We start from the raw sequence: 19,271 nt of genomic DNA on the forward strand, positions 1-19,271 counted from the left end.
TACATGGCAGATCTGCTGTGAAACTGAATTCTCGCTGAGGTGAATGCGGTGCTAATTAAGTCGCCGGTTTCTCTGTCTTCTCCTTCTTTGTCTCTTTTGCTTCATCCTTCTCGTTCTCTTCCTCCTCGTCTTCGTCCTCCTCATCTTCATCGTCGTCATCATCTTCCTCCTCCTCTTCCTCATCCTCATCGTCTTCCTCGTCTTCATCGTCATCTTCCTCGCTATCCTCATCTTCATCGTCATCATCATCCTCTTCCACCTCCTTCTCTTTTGAACCCTTATTAGTTTCCGCGGCCTTTTCTTCCTCTGGATCCTCCTTTATTATCAATTCCTCCTCCGCCTTCTTTATTTCCTCGTCACTAGCCGTTACGGCCGCCCGATTATGCGCAGTTACTCCGCTCATGTCCCCTGACTTCGGCCGCCATTTACCACTTGTTGGACTCTGTACCGTCTCACGAAGAGCATCGTCACCAGACTTATGCTTCCAGGCACCGCTAGTAGGGGACTGCAAACCATGCGGCTTCTCCTCTGTGGCACCGTCTTTATCTTCCGCTTCCTTTTCAGGCTTGGCTGTAATAGTTTTGCTTGAAGACTCCGACCCGCTGTCTTCTGCCTTCTTGCCGTGGACCTTCTCCCGCAGAGTTTTGAGACGCATCTCCTTTGCCTTTTGTGCAGCCTCGTCGGCGACAGACCGCATCGGAAGTGTAGTCTGTTTTCCCGTCTCGACAGGACCATCCTTGGGTTTCGTGGTAGCATCTGTAGCTGCTTTGGACTCTGGCATCGGTGGTGCAGGCGGAGCTGGAGAAGCCTTCGAAGCAGCAGCAGTGGTGCTGGCCACGGCTGGTTTTGCAGCTGGTCTTTGCGGTTTCGGCGGCTCGGGAGGTTTATTGTGGATGTTAGGGATGGTGTGTTCGTCGTAGTATATTTTGACGTGTTGCTTAAGTTCGCCGTATTCGTTCCAGTCCTCAATCTCAACCAGGTCCTATTCTATACATCAGAGGCCCGTCACACGACAAAGGCGCGTAGAGCATAATTATAGCCACTTACACCTAGTACCAGTCCCTCCTGCACCAAACCAGGAAGTTTCCTCAAGCGCCCTCCATCATCCTTACCGGCCCTCCGGCCCCAAAGCATACGTGCCTTTTCATCTGTCGCAATGTCAACTGCCTTGAAGGGAACTCTATTGGCTCGCAAGATAGTTTCCAGCCGCGATGTCGCCGTCACGATATGCGAGGAGCCGGCGGTGAGAGAGGTGAAGATGTACAGAGCTGGGTCGGTCGAGTAGGTCGTCATGGTGGCTGCGGCCGGCCGAGATACGAGGCTCGTACAGGGAAAACGGTTTGTCTCTGGATGGCAGCTAGCGGCCTGGTACTTTTTGGTGGTTTGGGGTTTTTGTCGTGCTTAGTCTTTCTCTTGGCTACGAAGGAATGGGTACGGGTGCTGCATGCCTGTGGAGAGCAAGGATATGGGGTTAGGGGATAGGGGGATTGGAGTTGGGAAAGGGGGTTTTGAAGGTGATGCTGTGTTTGGAGTTTCACGGCCCAACTGCGGGGGCGGGGCAGCGATTGAAACCGAAACAAGCCTCATGGCGTCACTGGGCATGGTGACAGAGTTACATGGATGGGTGCCTGCTGAAGAGACAGTGGTAGATTGAGAAATGAGTATTATTTAATGCGGTAGAAATATTTCCCAGTGGACAGTTGGTTGGCTTTCGCGGATCTTGTGGTTTGTGTCCAGTTGGGGAAAGCATGAACTGTGCAGGCCAGTATTGGTGGTACCTGGGGTTTTGAATTCTCAATACCTACAGCATATTGATTTGTCACGTATTACGACAGATGAATGTTACATGTATTTGCAGAGTACAGAGTGCCGTTAAAGGGGTGTTTGGCATGGTCCGTGGTCAAAATGCGCTTGACTCGCACCATGGTGAAGCGGTTGATGCCAGCCAGAATGAGGTGTAGTAGCTGGAGTTTGGCTTTGCTGCGAAAACATATCAAGTGAGACCCAATCTGTCGTCAGTCCTGTTATCAGCAGATATCCAGTAAACAAGATAATACAGCTTTACGTGCCGGAAATGGCGATATAACGTGCAAATTGGACCTCGCGCCAACATTAGCTTCGCTCTGTCGCCGCATCAGCCAGTTCAGTGCCGGCCAACATGTACTACCCCAGCTCAAGAATAAATTCTGGCATGCGTTGAAATGATTCAGATTTGGTAGGCGCTGTAAGATATCCAGGAGGTACCCCCTGGATTTTCGTTTGCTGGTGAATTCTTGCGGTGCCCATCCCAGGTGGTCTTCCATGGTCCGATACCAGGGTGTCCTCTATATGAGAGAAATTTAAATGAGATGCAAAGCCATCAGAAAAAGGCCAACTATTAAAATTCCATGCTGGTGTGAAAGACTTCGAAACAATCTGAAAAAGCCGGTCGGCAGGCAAGAAAGGCTTTGGCCACTTTGGCGTATTTATGCGCCTACTAGGCAGGTAGGTACTCAATCCCGCGCACCGATCCAATAGGCAATCCATAGCTGAAGCGGCACTCGGAGTATATCGACAATCTTGTACGCATGGTTCTCAAGCTTCACAAGGGTGTTGTTGGAGTTGTTCCGTGTAATGTGCGCGACAGGAAGAAAATTCTTTATTCTGTCTCGTCCCCGTCAAGTGAGTGATGGACATGAAGAGGAATGTCGAATCTCAGAAGACGCTAAGCCGAATGCGGATTGTTAGCAGGGTTTCAGCCACAGGCACAGCTCTGAATTGCTGGAACCAAGATTTGGCAAGCTTTCAAGAACAGGGTATCTGCGACATCTCAACACCCTACACACCTGAATGCTACGATTACGCCTTGTCTCTCATTTCAATGGGTCTGGCGTGCGAGGTGAGCCCTGCAGACCATGTGTCCGCCGGAGGCTTTACCCGCGAACACAATGTGTTGGTTTTTGTTTCTCCGCAATGCCACGAGGCTCCCAAAGACGCCGAGGCATCACCCGAAGACGAGACACTCCGTCAACGAACGTATTGTGAATCTCGTATCATCAAGGCATTAATTAGGGACAGCACATACCAATCCTCTCCGGTTTCCAATGAATAAAAATGTGGCTGAACCGTGGCCCGCGGGGTGACCCGTGGTCAGCGGTTGCTCAAACGTTCTCCCCCTCAATTTGCCATATCGTCACAGGAGCGTCACAGGTACCTGGCAAGTTTCACAAACCTACGGAGTAATCACGCTTCTATTGTGACAGGGAATAAAATGCGAAAACAGGCAGCTGTGAAAATCAACGGGAAATTAGACGAACCCTCGAAACAAAGGAAAATCTGGGGACCAACACGCACAAGCAGTGTGAACGGGGTTTGGGAAAGAGGAACAAACAGAGTGACGATAAGGTGCGGGAAGGAATTGCTTGGCACCGATGCAAACGGACATCCGTGGAGTCAGATCTCAGAATGTCCCTCTTCTTTGGCCAACGATTCCACGACTAATGGCGTCCACTGTCTTCCGATGGCGACACAAGAAGAAGCAGAACTAGCCGCCAGTTGGCCACTTCAAAGGTCTTTTCGCGACCACAACCAGGCCAGACCGTTGATGTTGGCCGTCAGGCACAAGAAAAACTTCAAGGGGCGGAAGCGGGCCAGATGCAGGTACCACCACTCAGACGACTCCACGGCTTCTTCTGTGACCCACTCTTGGGCTGCCACTGAGTCAAGATCCAATCAGAAATGGTGCCTTGATACGCCATCAACTGTTTGCTATCCACACCGGTTGAGCGCCATCCGTTCCGAGAGGGTGAACATGGTTGTTGGTGAGGCTTTTTGCAGCTCCAGACTTGTCAGAGTTTTTCCCTGGACTTCGTTTTTCTCCCGAAACAGTCCCTCGGTGGTGATAAGTGCCTCGTCGTCGCCGCCCACCCTGTCTTTCGTTCTCTCGATCTTCTCTCCTTCACACAACTGTCACTCGCGTTTCTTCACTCATTGTCTCGACGACAAGGCTTGTTTTGCTTCACTCTCTCACAATCTATCGCCTGCGATATTACGATTACTAGTGCTGCGCACGCCAAGGTCATTCTTTCATACCAAACCATCCACTTTTCCCTTAGACGGACAACGCCGGTCACTTGCCTGTACCCACCTTGTCTCAAGCTATACACTACTACCAAACTCGTTTGCGATATCTCACGATCTTTCAACATGCGTTCTGGAGCTCTCGTCACCCTTCTCGCAGTCGCTGCTTCCGTTGTGACAGCCACTGAGCCCGACACTGTCACACAAACCGCCACCACAACTCACACTCTCACCGTCACTCGCTGCGGCTCTGCTGTCACCAACTGCCCTGCCAGCAAGACGTCCATTGCCGTCACCTCAACCCCAGTCCAGACTTCTGTGGCTCCTCCATCTGTGTCTAGCTCTACTTTCTACCCGGCTTCCAACACCACCGTTCCTGTTGTCCCAACGGGAACTACCCCCGGCCAGGGAACTACCACTGGACCCGTCGTCGTCCCGACCGCTGCCGCTAATGGCCTCCAAGCCAAGACCGGTGCTGTTGCTGCTGTCGTTGCTGCCGTCATCGCCATGGCCTACTAAGCTATGCTCGCGGTGGTGTTAGGTCTAGAGGATGGCTCTGACTAACAGTCATATTGCCTCGTTTTCGCTTCATGTCTTTCACTCATACCTGTTATATACTTCACTTCTTCATCCTTTATGGATCTACATTTTTTTATTTTCTTGAGGGGACGGACGTTTGGAGACCATTCAGTCTTATTAACCGGATCTTGGGAACAAAATAGAGGGACTTTGTTTTTATGGCAGCCCATTGAAGACTGTGCCGCATCTTGTGCCAGTTCAAGGCTCGCCAACATCTGAGACATGGCGCAAAGATACCAAATTGGAAAGGAGTTTTCTGTTATGTGGCAAGCCAGCTGTCGACAATGGCAAGCAAATCCACAGACCAAGACACGGAATGATTTATATGAGGACTTATGACAACAAAAAAGCTACATAGTTGTTATACCAAATACAAATATGCAGTCTCAACCCTACTGCAGTGAAGTCGGTGAACATCGTTTGTAGTGAATCAACAACGTTAAACGTCAGACTTTAGCGCGCTGGTCCAAGCTCAATCTTGTCCAAGATCAATCCATCGCGCCTCAGTCTATCGTTTGGGAGACGACGTGCTGATCATGTCACGTGGCTTAGTTCCTTCCGTTTGAACCCTGCCTGGATGTTCTTTCCCTTGCGACAACGTGTGGACTAGTGGGGTGAGTGGTCGATAACTCCTCATCAGTCGCGGAGGGTGTGGTGCCACACCTTCATCTCCATTTTGCCAGCATCACTTTTATGTTGTTGTTTTTGCTTTTTGTTCGCCTTCTGCCTCCTGTGGCCGATCCAGGACATTTGGTAGCCTAGACTAAGGTATGGTTGCAACTCAGTCCAGAGCTTGCGTTGGATGCACTAACCCAAATCGTTGGTCTTAGGTGTTGTGGTGCCATGCTGGCTCATGTTTGTTGGCTCGAGGAGCATTTCACCCGCCTGCATAATCTACATCGTGATCTGCTCAGGTGGTCCCACTGCCGCTGGCTACCCCCAGGGTAAACTAGTTCCCATTGAAGGAGACACAGAGGATAGGAAAGTCGAGACAACGAAGACTCCGGCGGTGCCCGTTCTCCTCGATTCCTTTCGCTCACTGCGTCCATTAGGCCGATCCCGTATAGCAGAGTGTCCGAATCGCACCAATCTCTTTTGAATTTCCTATCATCTATCTTACACCCACATTGAAGCCAGCGCATTTTGGCTCTTCCCTGAAGCATTACTTGGCTCCCATGATTCAAAATGTCATTGGCCTCCACTTCCTCATTTGCCCACTTTCCCTGGTACATGGTACGCCTGCTCATAATGCTTAGTTTTGGTTCCGTGGGGGGATGCGAACTCTATCGGTGTCTGCCGCCGCCATGTTGCAAATTCAGCCAGTTTACGATCCCTATTCCCTTCACATTCAACGCCGTCTTGCTGTCGTGGCTGCCATTGCTCAGTGTGGATGTGGGACCATGCGTATGCTGTCGCCGCTGGAAAAAAAAAAAAAAGAAAAAAGTGCGCTTCGCACCAAGTTGGTGCTGTGCCTAGAATTCGACCACTCGAGGCAGAGGATGTTATTGCCGTACTCATCATAGTCCAAATCACATATGCCTCTATGCACAAGGCTGGCCATTTGCCGCGGCCACAGCGCAAGGTGCGCAGAGACTCGAGTTGGAGTCGGCAAGAAAGGGACATTCATGCGTCAGAGCATGAGCACATTTCTTGTTCGATAGAGATATTAGACCTGGGACGCTGTATATTTGTATTTGGTCCACGCCAAGAGGTGGCAGCAAATTGTCCATCGAATTCGTTGGCTTCACCATAATCTCAACCCTTTGTCTCTGCAGCAGACTTCTCATCATGGCGAGTTATTGTCGGACCCTGATTAGTCGTCTTCCTCCGGAGCCCGGGAAACGAGTCGTTTGTTGCAGTCGAGGGACAGAGTGACTCTTCGTGTTGTTTCATGCGTTGAAGGTGTGAAGGTCGACAAGCTACTTGTGGTACATGGCGTATCCGCGACCCTATCATGGATTGTGAGAGTTGGTGGGAAGGTGGCGGGTAATTTATATATGGTATAGGACGGGAAAGATTCCAATGAACGTCCAGGAAGTCATAGACGATCGCAATAGTCGTCATCAACAAGGACGCAACCCCGGTTCTTCTATCAGTCTAAACGGAATGTTTCAGAGCGCCGGTTTGAGGATCTGGTGGGAATTTCGATATGGGACCTCGATATGGTGAGGTTATGAGCAATTGCCATACCAACGTCTCACTGACAAGAGCAGTGGGTGCATAAGAAGGAAAAAGAAGAGAAACCTGGCTCATTCCAACTTTCGTCATATTTTTCATTTTATTTTTTCGACAGAACCACGCCGTTGGCGGCCACACCTTCAACGGGGGGCGTGTTGGGCGCAACGGTGCAGCGGGCGGGTGTGTGCTAAGCGAACATTCCCGCAGATGCCAGTAACGGATTCACACCGTTATCCCGAGAAGGTGGCCTGGTCTGTCAGCCATGTCTCGCGTTACCCTTCTAGAAGGGCGAGCCCAGCTGAAAACTAAGAAGGGAGGTTTCTGAATCCAGTAATTGCTGGCCCTACGTTGGCCGACGATGAGAACGAGCTCTGAATCACACAATGAACCAATTTCGGCACTTCTGCAGCCAAAAGCATTCTTTCTACTGCTACAAAGATGCTACTTTAACCCCCAATCGCGAGTTTCGAATTGATTGTTGGCCCACATATCTCTACCAAGAGCTCAACCCGGCACCCTCGTGCCACAAGCGACACATGCAATCATCGATTGATACGCCGTCGAGAGAGTGTTGTAGGTGGATAATTTGCCCACGGGAGGGTAAGAATGGCTTATTTTCCCAATATTATTTCCACTGCCACGCCCCGTACATGACGACGGCCCCGCTGGGCACCTTGTTCGCCTTTGTCTTTCACCATTTCTCTCCACCAAGAGCAGCACCACGCCAACTAATACTCTGGTGGAGTAGTCCAAGATGTGGCATGGTGGGGATTCCGGATATGTTTCATCTTGTTCTGAGTGCCTGGTGGACATACACAAAGCTCAATCTTGCAAGACGCCAAGTACACAGCTTCCAAAATAATTGTCACGAAGGAGTGCTTTACAGCCCGATCCTTAATCACGCTGCCGGTGCATGTAAACATCTGTCGATTCTCGCCCAATCATCGACCATACCATCTGTACGAGGCTTCACATACTAAGAAGATACTGGGGAGGGGACACAGAATACTCGGCTGTCGAGACACTGGGACAACAAGGTGTCTGAAGCTTCATCCCCTCTCCATCAATCAGTCAATCAGGACGTCGATGGCAATGGCGCATGCATATGCCAATGACTTGTGTGTGTGCTTGGCGGATACCGAAGGAACCACCTGGCTTCCAGGGCGGCCCTTTAGCATGGGCAATGGCAGACAACAGACTATGCCATTGAAATCACGCATCCGTCACTCGCAGCTTTTCCTGTGAGCTGCGGTCTTTCAACACTGATCCTCACTCTTGATTATCTTTATTTGCTCGTCATGTTGACTCGCATCAGGGGAATCCCAGCTTCATCTCGCCTCTGGCCCTCCACCAGTGTCATCTCAATGAGGGGACCGGTTCCTCCTCAGCAAGGGCCACCAAAGACAGCTGATAAATGACCTTTTGATGGCCATGCCATCTGCCCAAAATGTTAACTGATTGGATATTCTGGTGGGGGGAGGAAAGCCTTGGTGCAAGTCACACGGTCCAATCCATATGCAGACTGAGACCCCTCGCTGACACTTGGCAGCACACCCGCCGCCTCTTGTATGGCTTGTTCATCAAGCAACCCATCGCGTCTTTTTCCATTCAAAGGCACGGACATCACAAATGCTTTCTGAGAAGAGCAATGGACCAAAAGTTTCTCCTTAATTGCGGAAGGTCATAAGAAAACTTGGCATATTATCACGCACCAATTGATTGAAGGATTGACGGCCGGGATTACGACGGTGTCCAAGGGTATTCAGTTTCTCTTCAATTGACCACGCCCCTCCACGTTGCGGGCGTAGTTCGTGGCTGGCGGCAGGCATACGAGGCCGTTGTGCCTGTGCGACCTGACCTGGAGTACAGAGCAGGCACAGCGACATACGAAGCACATGCACCAGGGTGGGAATGTCGCGTGGCTGCCTTGCCCTGTGCGCTGTGGCCATGACATGATATGACGGTGATTTGGCTATTCATCTGGTATGGGCAATCGTGGGTACCATGCTTTGCAACGAGGGGCAGCCACAGCCAGCCCCAACATGCCGAAGTAACCTTATGAAAAGTTCTTGCTATATTTCTGCGGTGCGTATGGTCAGATGCGCACGGTCAATTGAATATCTCAAGCCTGCCTGCAGATTTCGATCCTCCGCCTACCCTGCTGTACAACAACATAGCCTTTCTAGCTCTACATGCTGCAAGTGCCTTGCTCTTCCAGTAGTAAATGGTGTCCAAGGTTTCATGCTTGATGGTTCAATTCTTAAACTAGCAACGTAAGACCAGTGGATGCTTGATTTAGAGAACGATGGCAATCTTCACGGTGTAAAGGTATGTTGAGATCAACACCTCACCTTGCTTTGGTAGTTTTTGGTTTCCGAATATGATGTGAGCAAAAGAAGTCAACGACATGCATTGGAGGCCCATGGCCAGTTGCTCTCAGCCGATTCCAGCACCAGAAAGGACAGAACAATGATCAGCCATCTCGATGAAATTGTTGTCGCCCTTTCCTACTTTCCTCTCTGTTTTCAAACCCGGCGTGAGAAGTTAGCCACAACAGACGCCGCATCCTGCAACTGGTCTCATTCGACGGGTGTCATGGCGCCTTGGCTGCTGGAGTTTGTTCCCTCGTGATCCAAAAGGGGCAACAACACCTATTCGCAACCCAACTTGCTTCCGCCATCACGATCTCGCACACTAGAACTATAGTCAATAGATCGGCCTCTTACCCAGCCAACTAACAACAATATATCAATAATTCGCATACCAGGAGCCCTACTCACATAGAAAAAAATCCTATGCATTGGCACCACATTCTCCGGGAGACAATGGAATTTCTGGGCGGGTGGCGGACCACTACGCCCAGCGGATGAGGGGATGCTCCAAAAGACTGAGCCATCTTCATCCACTTCCTTCTTCTCAACCCAAATCCTCTCCAAAACCGTTGGTGGGAAGACACAACGCGCCAGAAGAGGGATTAATGCCTGCAAGCTTGCGCAAAAATCTCCGGTCATACGCCTCCCCCCTGCGGCTAAAGAGTCAAGAGCAAGGCTGGTTGGAGGGTATACTTTGTCTCGTCGGCCACGGAAGATCCAACCTTGCCGTGGGGGCTTGGGATGGCTGATCCACCAAACCGGGAGCACCCTTGTTGCTCCGCTCTTTACGACGCACTACACAGACGATCGAACTTTGGGCAAGCTGTGAGACAGCCTTGGAGATTTTGGGGCTGTGGAGCGCTGTGGAAGGACGGCAACTCAGGCCCTCATCAGGATATATGCCAGGATCAGTCAACCTGCAAAACAAGATTTCAGATTAGCTGGATGCCACTTGAGAGCACACTTTGCAGGCATGTTTTGTTTGAGAAGAGGGGATATTTGGATGTTTCACTCCATCGAACAGCTCGACAGGCTCTGAGGGCCGCAATTTCACCTGTCGGGTTCAATTCGACCCAAAGGCTGCTCTCACCCAACGGGCGCCTCTCCACTGCAAACGCATCCCAGACGTTTTTCGAAAAGAGCAGGACCTGTGACCACATCATGGGCATGAGCCGGCTACAAATCTAGTGATTTTCAAGTACGTCAGCTCCCTAGCCAGTGAGGGTACTTTCCAATGGAGTGGTACCCCAATTTTGCAGGGCACTTTTGCCATTAGATTCGATCTTACAGGCCTAGAACAAGAACTGCATCAATATCCGGAGTACGGCCCGAGTTGTGCCAAGGTGGTGCCTTGGAAAAGCAGGTTCATGATCAACTGAGCCTACATTGTTGCCAAGGTAGGACCATGTCATGCTAAGAAGTGGTGTCTTTGACAGCCACAGTTGTTCCATGCTGGTAATTCCGCTGTTTGCCTACTTTGATAGGCCATCATGCATGCCGGAAGCCTGCTAACTTGTAATGGCTTCCACCGCCCGTTGCCACGAAATCAGACTTGTTTTATGCCAAGTCTGCATTTCCCATGTTTTGGCATCATATACGGGGTAAAACCACTCCTGGTCCGCCAGGCCATCGTCACGGACATGTGATACAGAGTCAATGTGGAAACCAAAATAAAAAGGCAAGGATTCCCTCCACTGTCGATTGCTCGGGGACTCTTTCAGCTCCCGCGGGAGTGAGGCGAGGCCGATCAGCCAGATTCTACGAATCAGGGGCAAGACCATCTGCGGAGGTGAGACCGTGAATATCAAGCCCCAATCGCGAGACTTCCTTAAGGAGGAGCATCTGCTCCAAAGTTGTTTCCGAAATCAATGTCCGTCAGTGGCTTGGGCTTGGCTTCAAATGCCAGTGGTCGAGTGCGACATTGTGCAGGCTCATTTTGTCTTGCAAAGACTGGCACACTTCACCTTGCGACCCCTGCTTGCTTCGCCCTGCGATTTCTCGGTGCAGCGCTTGAGCGCCTCCAATGACACGTCAGGGTTAAAATTGGAAATAATTTTCAAAGATTGCTGAGGAAGATCAGCATTGGAACGTCATCCAAAGGAACTCCAGCTGGTTTTGGGTTGCACGTACGGAGTACATGTAACCAGCCAGCATTGTAGAAACGGCCGAACACGCCCATGTGGCATCTGTCACCATTGCATAGGAGTGAAGTTTGCCAGCAAGTGCAATCAGGCTTGTGACATCTTTTTAGATGCCGCTTGACTCGGATGCTTTGTTCACGACAGCTTACCGATATGTCATTGATTCATTCATTCATTCTCTCGGTTTTGTGTCATGTTCTAGAAACTTCATCCCTTGTTCAGACCCAACCCTGCAGACCAACCAGCTCGGCAACATGGATGAATACCGTTGACATGCAGCGCACTGATTGGCTGTCAGGTCGGTGTTTCTTCTCCAACATTATCATCCAATCATTTTGGCAATGCTTTTCTGGGTCTGAAGCGTCAATTTCGCATCAGACAACAACGAGCCGTCATCATGAATAGCTTATTTGAAAGAAATTGGCGGTTTTCTCCAATCAATTCGATCCTGCATTGACTTGAGTTTTGCTTTTGGGCATGGCAACGTGACTCCAAACGATGAGATTGCTTGACGGTAACCGAATCCAGAGACGTTTGACATTGCTTGGGATGGCTTTTTTCCCTTTTTTTCCTTTTTCGCCATTTTTTTCGGCAAGTGCTGTTTCCAGTGATTATTTCCGTTTTTCCCCTTCAATGTTCGCATTTTTCACCGCTCCGCTTGACCCAAGCACTGCGTCGAACCGCGGTTAAAATATATTCCTCGCATATATTTACTAAATGCAGGTCATGACTTTCAATAGTCGGCTTACCGGTTAAATGACAAAGGTGGAAATCTGCGCCGCCCAGCCCGGGAGTATCCGACCAGGCTCGGCAGATTGTCTCATTGTTCTTATGGGCTGTGTTGATTTCAAAACCTCATCCGGTATATCGCAAGCTGAGGTGGACGGCCCGCTCCTTGCACCCCTTGCAAGGGACTACCCAGACAGGGTTTGTATACATGGTGTCCCTTGATAACGGATGCAGCCCGCGGATAACAGACCTGCGACCTGATGTGACTTGTCCCTTGCTGAGGTCATGCGTTTCTTCAAAATCCTTCTTTTCGTGCGCATTGGCCAGATTATTTGCGCCATGAATCTCCATTGACGTCATTAAACCAGCACTGACTGATGGTCAACTTAGTAAAACCCGTCTCCTAGATTAATGTTACTGGTTCTTTGGGGACAGCAGCCAGGAAGGAGAAATTGTAAACCAATGAACAAGCGTAACTGAGACTCAATCCTCAAACGTGTACCGGGCCACCGGAACCCTGGATGCAAAGAGTTTGAGATTTCGCCATGCTCTCGTCATACAGAGAGACGATTGCCGGGTTATGACCGGAGTGGCCACCAACATAATTCTACAGCCATGCGGGCTTTCTGTCACTATTGGCTCTGAGATTTTGTGCTGCATCTGTCAAAGTACTCAGGACGGAAGAGGAGTTGTGACATGTTACCAGAAGAAAGACAAATCCGACAATTAGAACTACCGCCGTGGGTGCCTAATCATTGGTATGCAGCCTGGTTCCTTTGAATTGAGAAATCTAGATGTTTGATGAGTTTTCAGAGTAAGTAGAATACGCTATTCCACTCAGATATCGTCGAGACTCTTGTTCAGTAGCGAAATTTTGATCAAGGGACGATTTACAACACAGTTTGGCTGGAGGACATGTTGCTGTTGACGGCTACCCTACATCAGAAACCACGGATGTTGGCCAGATCTAGAGGATGAACAGCCTACAACTCAAGTCTGGTAGGTTTGTAAGACCATCGCTAGAAGCAATCCCACTTCTACCTGAATTCTAAGGTTTAATGCAGTCGACATTTTCGGTACTGACTAGTGGAATCGCAAGCAGGCTCTCCTGGGTTTGGGCGTGAGGCGCATGTTCCAAGCACAACCGAGGTCTGGTGAGCGTTGACATCGATGAAATGAGTTCGGAGAGGTTCAATGGTGGCATGGCAGGCATCGGCACGGGTCGGCCCGATGACATATGACCTCCTGCTCCCTGCTCCTGGTCCGCCTCACCTATGCTTTTTTGCGAATTTCTGCCTGTTCACGTCTCAATTCAAGTATTACATCAGTTCATTTTGCACCTCTGCCATTTAAAATGCACGGACCGTAAGCACCGGATTATGCCTTTCCAATGGACAACCCGGGCTGTTCACTGGTACACGTTTTATGGAGGTCCCGATCTTCGTAGCATCTCTGACCTCTGACCCTGATCGGAACGACTATTGCAATTATGGCGGCCGCAAACTATCTAGGTAAGCAACCCAACGGGCTGTCCAGCCCGTTGGGCAGGCAGAAGCTTCACTGTCAGTTTCCCAAGAATTCCTTCACCAGGTTTCCTTTGACCGCAGAGCAAATTGATCAGCGTGTCGACCAATTCATCCAAAACATCAACGAGGAGGCTGTTGGTCGCTAGCCTCACGACATAACGGTCAAATATCATGGAAAATTGTTGGACGTGAGAATGGAAGCTTTAATGTCTGTTATTTTGTGCAATTTGACGATGGGATTTTGTGTGTTGTGCGAATAACCCTTAACCCGGTCGTCGAAAATCCTTGTATGAAGGTCTAGAGCGAAGTTGTCACGATGCGGTAATGACCCTCCTTGTGACCATAATTGGTATGCAAACGTCTAATAACAGAACTTCAGTAGATACATTTGCGGCAAGACGATGATTCCTATTCCCCATGTTTGGGCTTTTGGGGAAGACACATCGTTGACGAAGAGCGGTGATGAGCCGTTGGCATTCATAATTTCTGATCATGTTGCCGCCAAACTCCTTAGTTTGCAGGCGTTACAAAATGCCACGGAACAACAGCGACGACATTTTTTCAACGAGCTCATCGATATCTTGGTCCAGCTACGCCTCTTGGAATTCCCCGCCGGCGGCTCTTTAATGCCCAGCCCTGGCCAGCATTCTGAGCCTATCGTCAATGGATTGCTTACTATGGCTGCGAATGAGCTGCAACGATACCAAAGTGAGCCAAGGAACCCAGGACCCTTTCACTTTACAAAGGATTTCATGGAGTATCTGTATTATATTCTACTAGAGACTTCTCGGCTCCCGCTGGAAGATTTGGAGCGGGCGCAGGCACAAGAGGAACTATTTGCACTCCTCGACTTGGCAAAGCGAATTCCTACAATTTGTAATTCGCAGTCATCAAATGGCCCCTTTATTCTCTCCCACCTTGATGTCAGATGTGGTAACATCATCATTGATGCAGACTTCGGTATTGCTGGCATAATCGATTGGGAGTTTTCTGGAACGATACCCTTGGACTATTTCACACCTCCTTTGTGGATTACAGGTCACGCACAGAATGCATATATAAACCTATACACGGATACCGTCTCTAATGAATTCTACACGGCTCTCAGCGTAAAGGCTACTACCTCGAGAGATTGCGCACGGCTCATGCAAGAATGGGGCTCGCCAAGACAACTCAGGTTCCCAATAGTCCAAATATTACGCCAGCCTGAAACCCTCATCCGTGTGTTTTATAGCTTTATTGTCCGCAAATTCTTTACTGGTGATTGTGAACAGCTGATCTCGGAGTTTCTTGCACGAAACGGTGAGAATAGAACGCTAGAGGAGGAGATCAGGCATCGTGTCGAGAATTCCAAGAACTACAGTCAGTATCTACGCGAGCATGGACTGCAAATTATTGACGAAGAGGCACAAAAAAGACAAAAAGAATTCCCTGCGAATTTCAAGGTCGAGATGGCAAAGCTAAATAAGAACTATAGATCTACCAACCAGACCAGGGGTTGTACTCACTGACTTGTATAATGTTGCATATTACTCTCCGGTTGCAGGTTGAAGGGACCAACGGCGACGACAGTTCAGGCGGCAATGCTGGGTCAAAGCCCTCCCTTGAAGTAATAAGGGCAGACGAGATGTCATCAATGGTGCAATGCAAACTGGCAGCTCAAGTCTTCGCCGACATTGCAATGCGTGACAAGGATTTGGAACATGTGATGTCTTCAATTCTTTCCATCAAACTTGCTATGCTAGTCACACAACATTGAACTAAACCCGGGACATGTAAGAATCACGCCTCTAAATCTTCATCCCTTGACAATGGCCTCTATAGCCGCATCCAGGTCCTTTCTCGCTTTGAGTAGTCCCGCCCACCGCTTCTGCACCCACCTCCTGTTCTCGTTCAACAGTGCTTCAGCTTCAACAAGGAGTACATTGACCTCTGTTGGGCTAACGCTCCCTGCACTAATACGAGTATTCATAAATGCTTCCGGATCGAGAGCAAGATGTACTTCCTCCTGCGACACAGCGGCCTCCTTGCCGACAACTTGAACGCTGGCTTGCCTGACCAAGTCTGCTGTGACTCCTGATCTGGGAATATTTCTTTCTCGACATGTGGATACCACCTTTGAAACCACTGCGTAAGCTTGCCGCATAGACAGGCCATGGTTTTGGATGAGTCTGTCGGACAAGTTGCTTGTTGTAGACCAACTTTCTGCGAGGACTTTCTGAATCCGTTTCTCATTCAATTGGAAGGCTTCGACGGAAAGACTGGCTAGAATTAACATGCTGGATGTCGTGTCAAGTGCTTGATCCATGTTTGCAGGAATACCATGTAGGGAATGGTCGCCTGTTCCAGCAGACCGACTCGTTGAGAGGACGTTTGTGAACCACGAAACGCTAGGACCAGCAGCCAATTTGATGGCCTCTAGAGTTACGGGGTTTCGTTTCTGAGGAAATAAGCTGCTTTTCTCGAGAAATGTATCGGGTAGTTGAATGAAGTCAAACTCATTAGTTGACCATAGTTGAAGGTCAGTAGCCAAGTCGTTCAGATGACACATGATGAATGACAAAGAAGCCATGACATCAGCAGTGTAGTCGGCATCCTTGCCATGGAGAGAGTTCTTCACACAGCCATCAAAACCAAGTAACTCAGTTGTTCGATTTCTGTCGATACTGATTCCCGTTCCGGAGCGACCGACTGTTCCCAACGGATTGCGATTCAGTCTCGCATATGCCATTTGGCAACGCTCAAAGTCATCTTGCAACTTGGACGCGCAGGCCAGTAGGTAATGCCCCAGATTGCCAGGTTGAGACTGCTGCATATGTGTGTGGTAGGGGAATACCGTAGAAACATACTTGTTCGCCGTTGTGATGAGAATCTCTTGAAAGTCGTGGATTCTGCTCATCAGCTGCAGGAACTGAGTCCTGTAAAAGATTCTTCCGACTGTTGCTCGCTGATCTATACGGCTGCGCGCTGTGTGCATGGCGCCAGCAACGTAGTCGCCCAACTTTTCTGCCAGAGCGGCTTCGATCTGGTACAGGAGGGATTCTTTGGTTGGATCAATGGCCAGATTCTCGTGGCCGGCTTGGCTGATTTCCCGGATCGCGGGAAGTAGCTTTTGGCCGACGTCTCTTGCTATGGTTCCGTGCTCAACTAGCATGACTACATGGGCGAGGTCGATCCAGCAGAATTCGGCGAGCTGGCTGGTTTCTGTGCGTTGTGTCGGCCAGCAGTGGTATAGGAGGACTGGGGTGCATGGGATTGCTGGCATTCCCGGCTGGGGAGAAGCTACGAGGCTTCTCATGGTGAGCGGTCTTACAGAAAGAAGTGTAGTTGTGAAGAGAAATCTGGAAATAGGAAGATTGTGGGCTAGTTGCAAAGAATATGGCTGGATCTGTTGTTATGATATGGATTATCGCAATGGATTAGCAGAATGAAGCAGAGCCTTTTAACCAGGAGGCCAAAGAACAGCAACATAAAGCTAAGAATAGCCCTTTGAAAGACTCTTCCATACAGATTCTTGCTGATGTAAAAGCCTATAGGTGGTAAGAGTGTCATATCAAAACTTTCCGGCAAGGTTGCATGCTAGTGGAGATTACGAGATGATTGTTCGGACTATTTCTGCTCATCCACGACGCGTCATCAGCATTGGGGGGCGATTCTCATAATTCTTTCCGCGTCAACCGCTCAGGTTTCTTTGTCGAGATGTTGATGTACAATGATGAAATGAGGGTCGGCAGTGCCGTGGCTGCCAAGAACTCCCAGATGACTTGTTCACATGTGTTCAGGATATTTGATACTTGGTGTTGAAACCAGTTATATGCAGCTGCGAAAACGGGATTTGATGATCCCTGTCTGCAGATCCGGTCCCACTACCGTGATATTCAAAAGCCAGGCTCAATTGGGAACCGGTAAACTCTGAGGATGGGCCAGCATGATCCAGGATTTGCCCCTTGCTGCGGGTTCTGATGACGTGGAGGGTGCCGTTGTCTCGGGCTCATCTTATTAGATTTGTGTAGCACAGTATGATCTTGATTCGATATTGGACTAGTTGATTGCACCCGGAAAAAACCGAGCAAATGGTTTGGAGCGTTCATGGCTCCTCGTACGGACACGGCAGTGCTCCGAGATTATCTTGAAGGCAGGGTGTCGTCAAGTCCCTTGTGCTATTGAAACGGAGCCGACCTGTTTCAGGGTTAGACAGTCTGCGACTTGTCATTCTTCTATACATGATCTCTCAGAGAGGGAAAGGAGAAACGAACAGTACTGCCACCGCACAGTCCCAAGTTGGCTCTTGCGCATCGTTGCGTTGCGGTCTTCTCGTGGGGGTCGATCTCGACGATGACTACCAACTATGGTATACTAGTTTCACTGGAAATAGTCGTGTGAATAATCCAGAAGTGTGCGCATACTTGGCGTATATCCATATTTGCCGCATACCTGGGTACGTTGGCTCAGCTCACTTGCCTGCTCATCGAGTGGCTGGATGTCAATAGGGGTATCGCGGTGAGTAATTGGTTCCAGGGCAATATGTTGACAAGGCTTTACTGTGGTAATAGAAAGCTGCATGACAAGTGTTATATCACACTCGTAGCTTATATCGGTAGTCGTCAAACTTGACCATGTTCCAACAATACGCATCAATAATGGTAGGAGGAGGGAAGTTGATGTGGTTAGGAAGGAGACCCACACATTGTCCAAACTTCAGACTCCACATTTGGTCACCTCAGTTCTACCCACGCCCTGTTTCCAGTTTCATACGCCCCCAACAGTCAAGACTCAAGACCTGTCAATAGTCCAACACAGAACTCCATCTACACTTACAAACGGTTATGATACCCATTATTGCATCCATTAGTCCGGCACCACAGTCCGCTGCAACAATGATAGAGAATGGAGTTGATTGCGTCCCAAGGCTAGGGTCTTCTGTGAGATCTGAACGGAGGAAGGAACGATTCAAAGCCACCCTGCACGGATGGAACAGAGGAATAAGGCGGGGGAAAGGCTGAGCGCTGCAACCTGTGATATTGAAAATTTTCCTCTTTGCCAGGCAACACTTCGCGATGAACACCAATCCTCCAATGCGCTCTTATGCCCAATCGTGGGGTGAGTTCCGGAAAGCAAGGGAAGCAGGGCGTGTGTCACAAGTTACAACCCTGTGAACCCATGCCGAAAACCTACATATGTAGGCTGTGCCAGGACAGGCCAGCCGAAATATCACCCACAAATACCACAGGAAAAGAAGTTGATGTCCTCGATCTTCACAGTTGAGTGTAAGCAGGTTCCCTGCATGCACAAAGGTGGACATCTCTTGAATGCTCCGTGCTCCGGTGCTAACTAGAAGCTGATGGCAGATGTCGATCATATCGGCGGAGCCGCTTGGTTTTCGGACATCAAATGGAAAAGGACCATGCGGACTGAACGTCAAAGCGCATCATGTGGCCAAGTATGGCGTATGGTGCGAATACACAGAAGTGCCGTTGATCGTTCGTCACGCAAATCGCGCGGCTCACAACTGCACTGTGGAAGACCAAGCACATTCAAACTCCGCTTTATATCCGAATGCACACAGCGGGAGGCTTGCACTATGTAATCGATCGCAGATTAACCTTGCAAATAGCCTTCAGCCTATTTGCTTTGGGGGCTGGAATCGCGCAAACTTGCCCCTGGCCCCGACAGCTCGGAGACTACTC

At 49.6% G+C, this 19,271-nt stretch overlaps 4 protein-coding genes across 4 annotated transcripts; 2 read left to right on the plus strand and 2 right to left on the minus strand.

The window, feature by feature from the left end:
- Nucleotides 1–55: 55 nt before the first annotated feature.
- VFPPC_04266 (thioredoxin-like fold protein) lies at nucleotides 56–1,293 on the minus strand (the record flags this gene model as incomplete). The annotated part of the gene is made up of 2 exons (XM_018283647.1): nucleotides 56–982; nucleotides 1,048–1,293. The coding sequence occupies 2 exons, from the start codon at nucleotides 1,291–1,293 to the stop codon at nucleotides 56–58; spliced, it is 1,173 nt and encodes a 390-aa protein (XP_018144793.1).
- Nucleotides 1,294–4,185: 2,892 nt separating this feature from the next.
- Nucleotides 4,186–4,578, plus strand: VFPPC_13601 (hypothetical protein; the record flags this gene model as incomplete). Its single annotated transcript, XM_018291376.1, has 1 exon — nucleotides 4,186–4,578. The coding sequence occupies one exon, from the start codon at nucleotides 4,186–4,188 to the stop codon at nucleotides 4,576–4,578; it is 393 nt and encodes a 130-aa protein (XP_018144794.1).
- A 9,407-nt stretch (nucleotides 4,579–13,985) lies between these two features.
- Nucleotides 13,986–15,095, plus strand: VFPPC_04267 (phosphotransferase; the record flags this gene model as incomplete). Its single annotated transcript, XM_018283648.2, has 1 exon — nucleotides 13,986–15,095. One exon carries the CDS (start codon nucleotides 13,986–13,988, stop codon nucleotides 15,093–15,095), a length of 1,110 nt encoding a protein of 369 aa, XP_018144796.2.
- A 287-nt stretch (nucleotides 15,096–15,382) lies between these two features.
- On the minus strand, nucleotides 15,383–16,882 carry VFPPC_04268 (argininosuccinate lyase; the record flags this gene model as incomplete). Its single annotated transcript, XM_018283649.1, has 1 exon — nucleotides 15,383–16,882. The coding sequence occupies one exon, from the start codon at nucleotides 16,880–16,882 to the stop codon at nucleotides 15,383–15,385; it is 1,500 nt and encodes a 499-aa protein (XP_018144797.1).
- Nucleotides 16,883–19,271: the final 2,389 nt, after the last annotated feature.

The sequence above is a fragment of the Pochonia chlamydosporia genome, chromosome 3 (assembly GCF_001653235.2).
Source record: "Pochonia chlamydosporia 170 chromosome 3, whole genome shotgun sequence".
Taxonomy (NCBI): domain Eukaryota; kingdom Fungi; phylum Ascomycota; class Sordariomycetes; order Hypocreales; family Clavicipitaceae; genus Pochonia; species Pochonia chlamydosporia.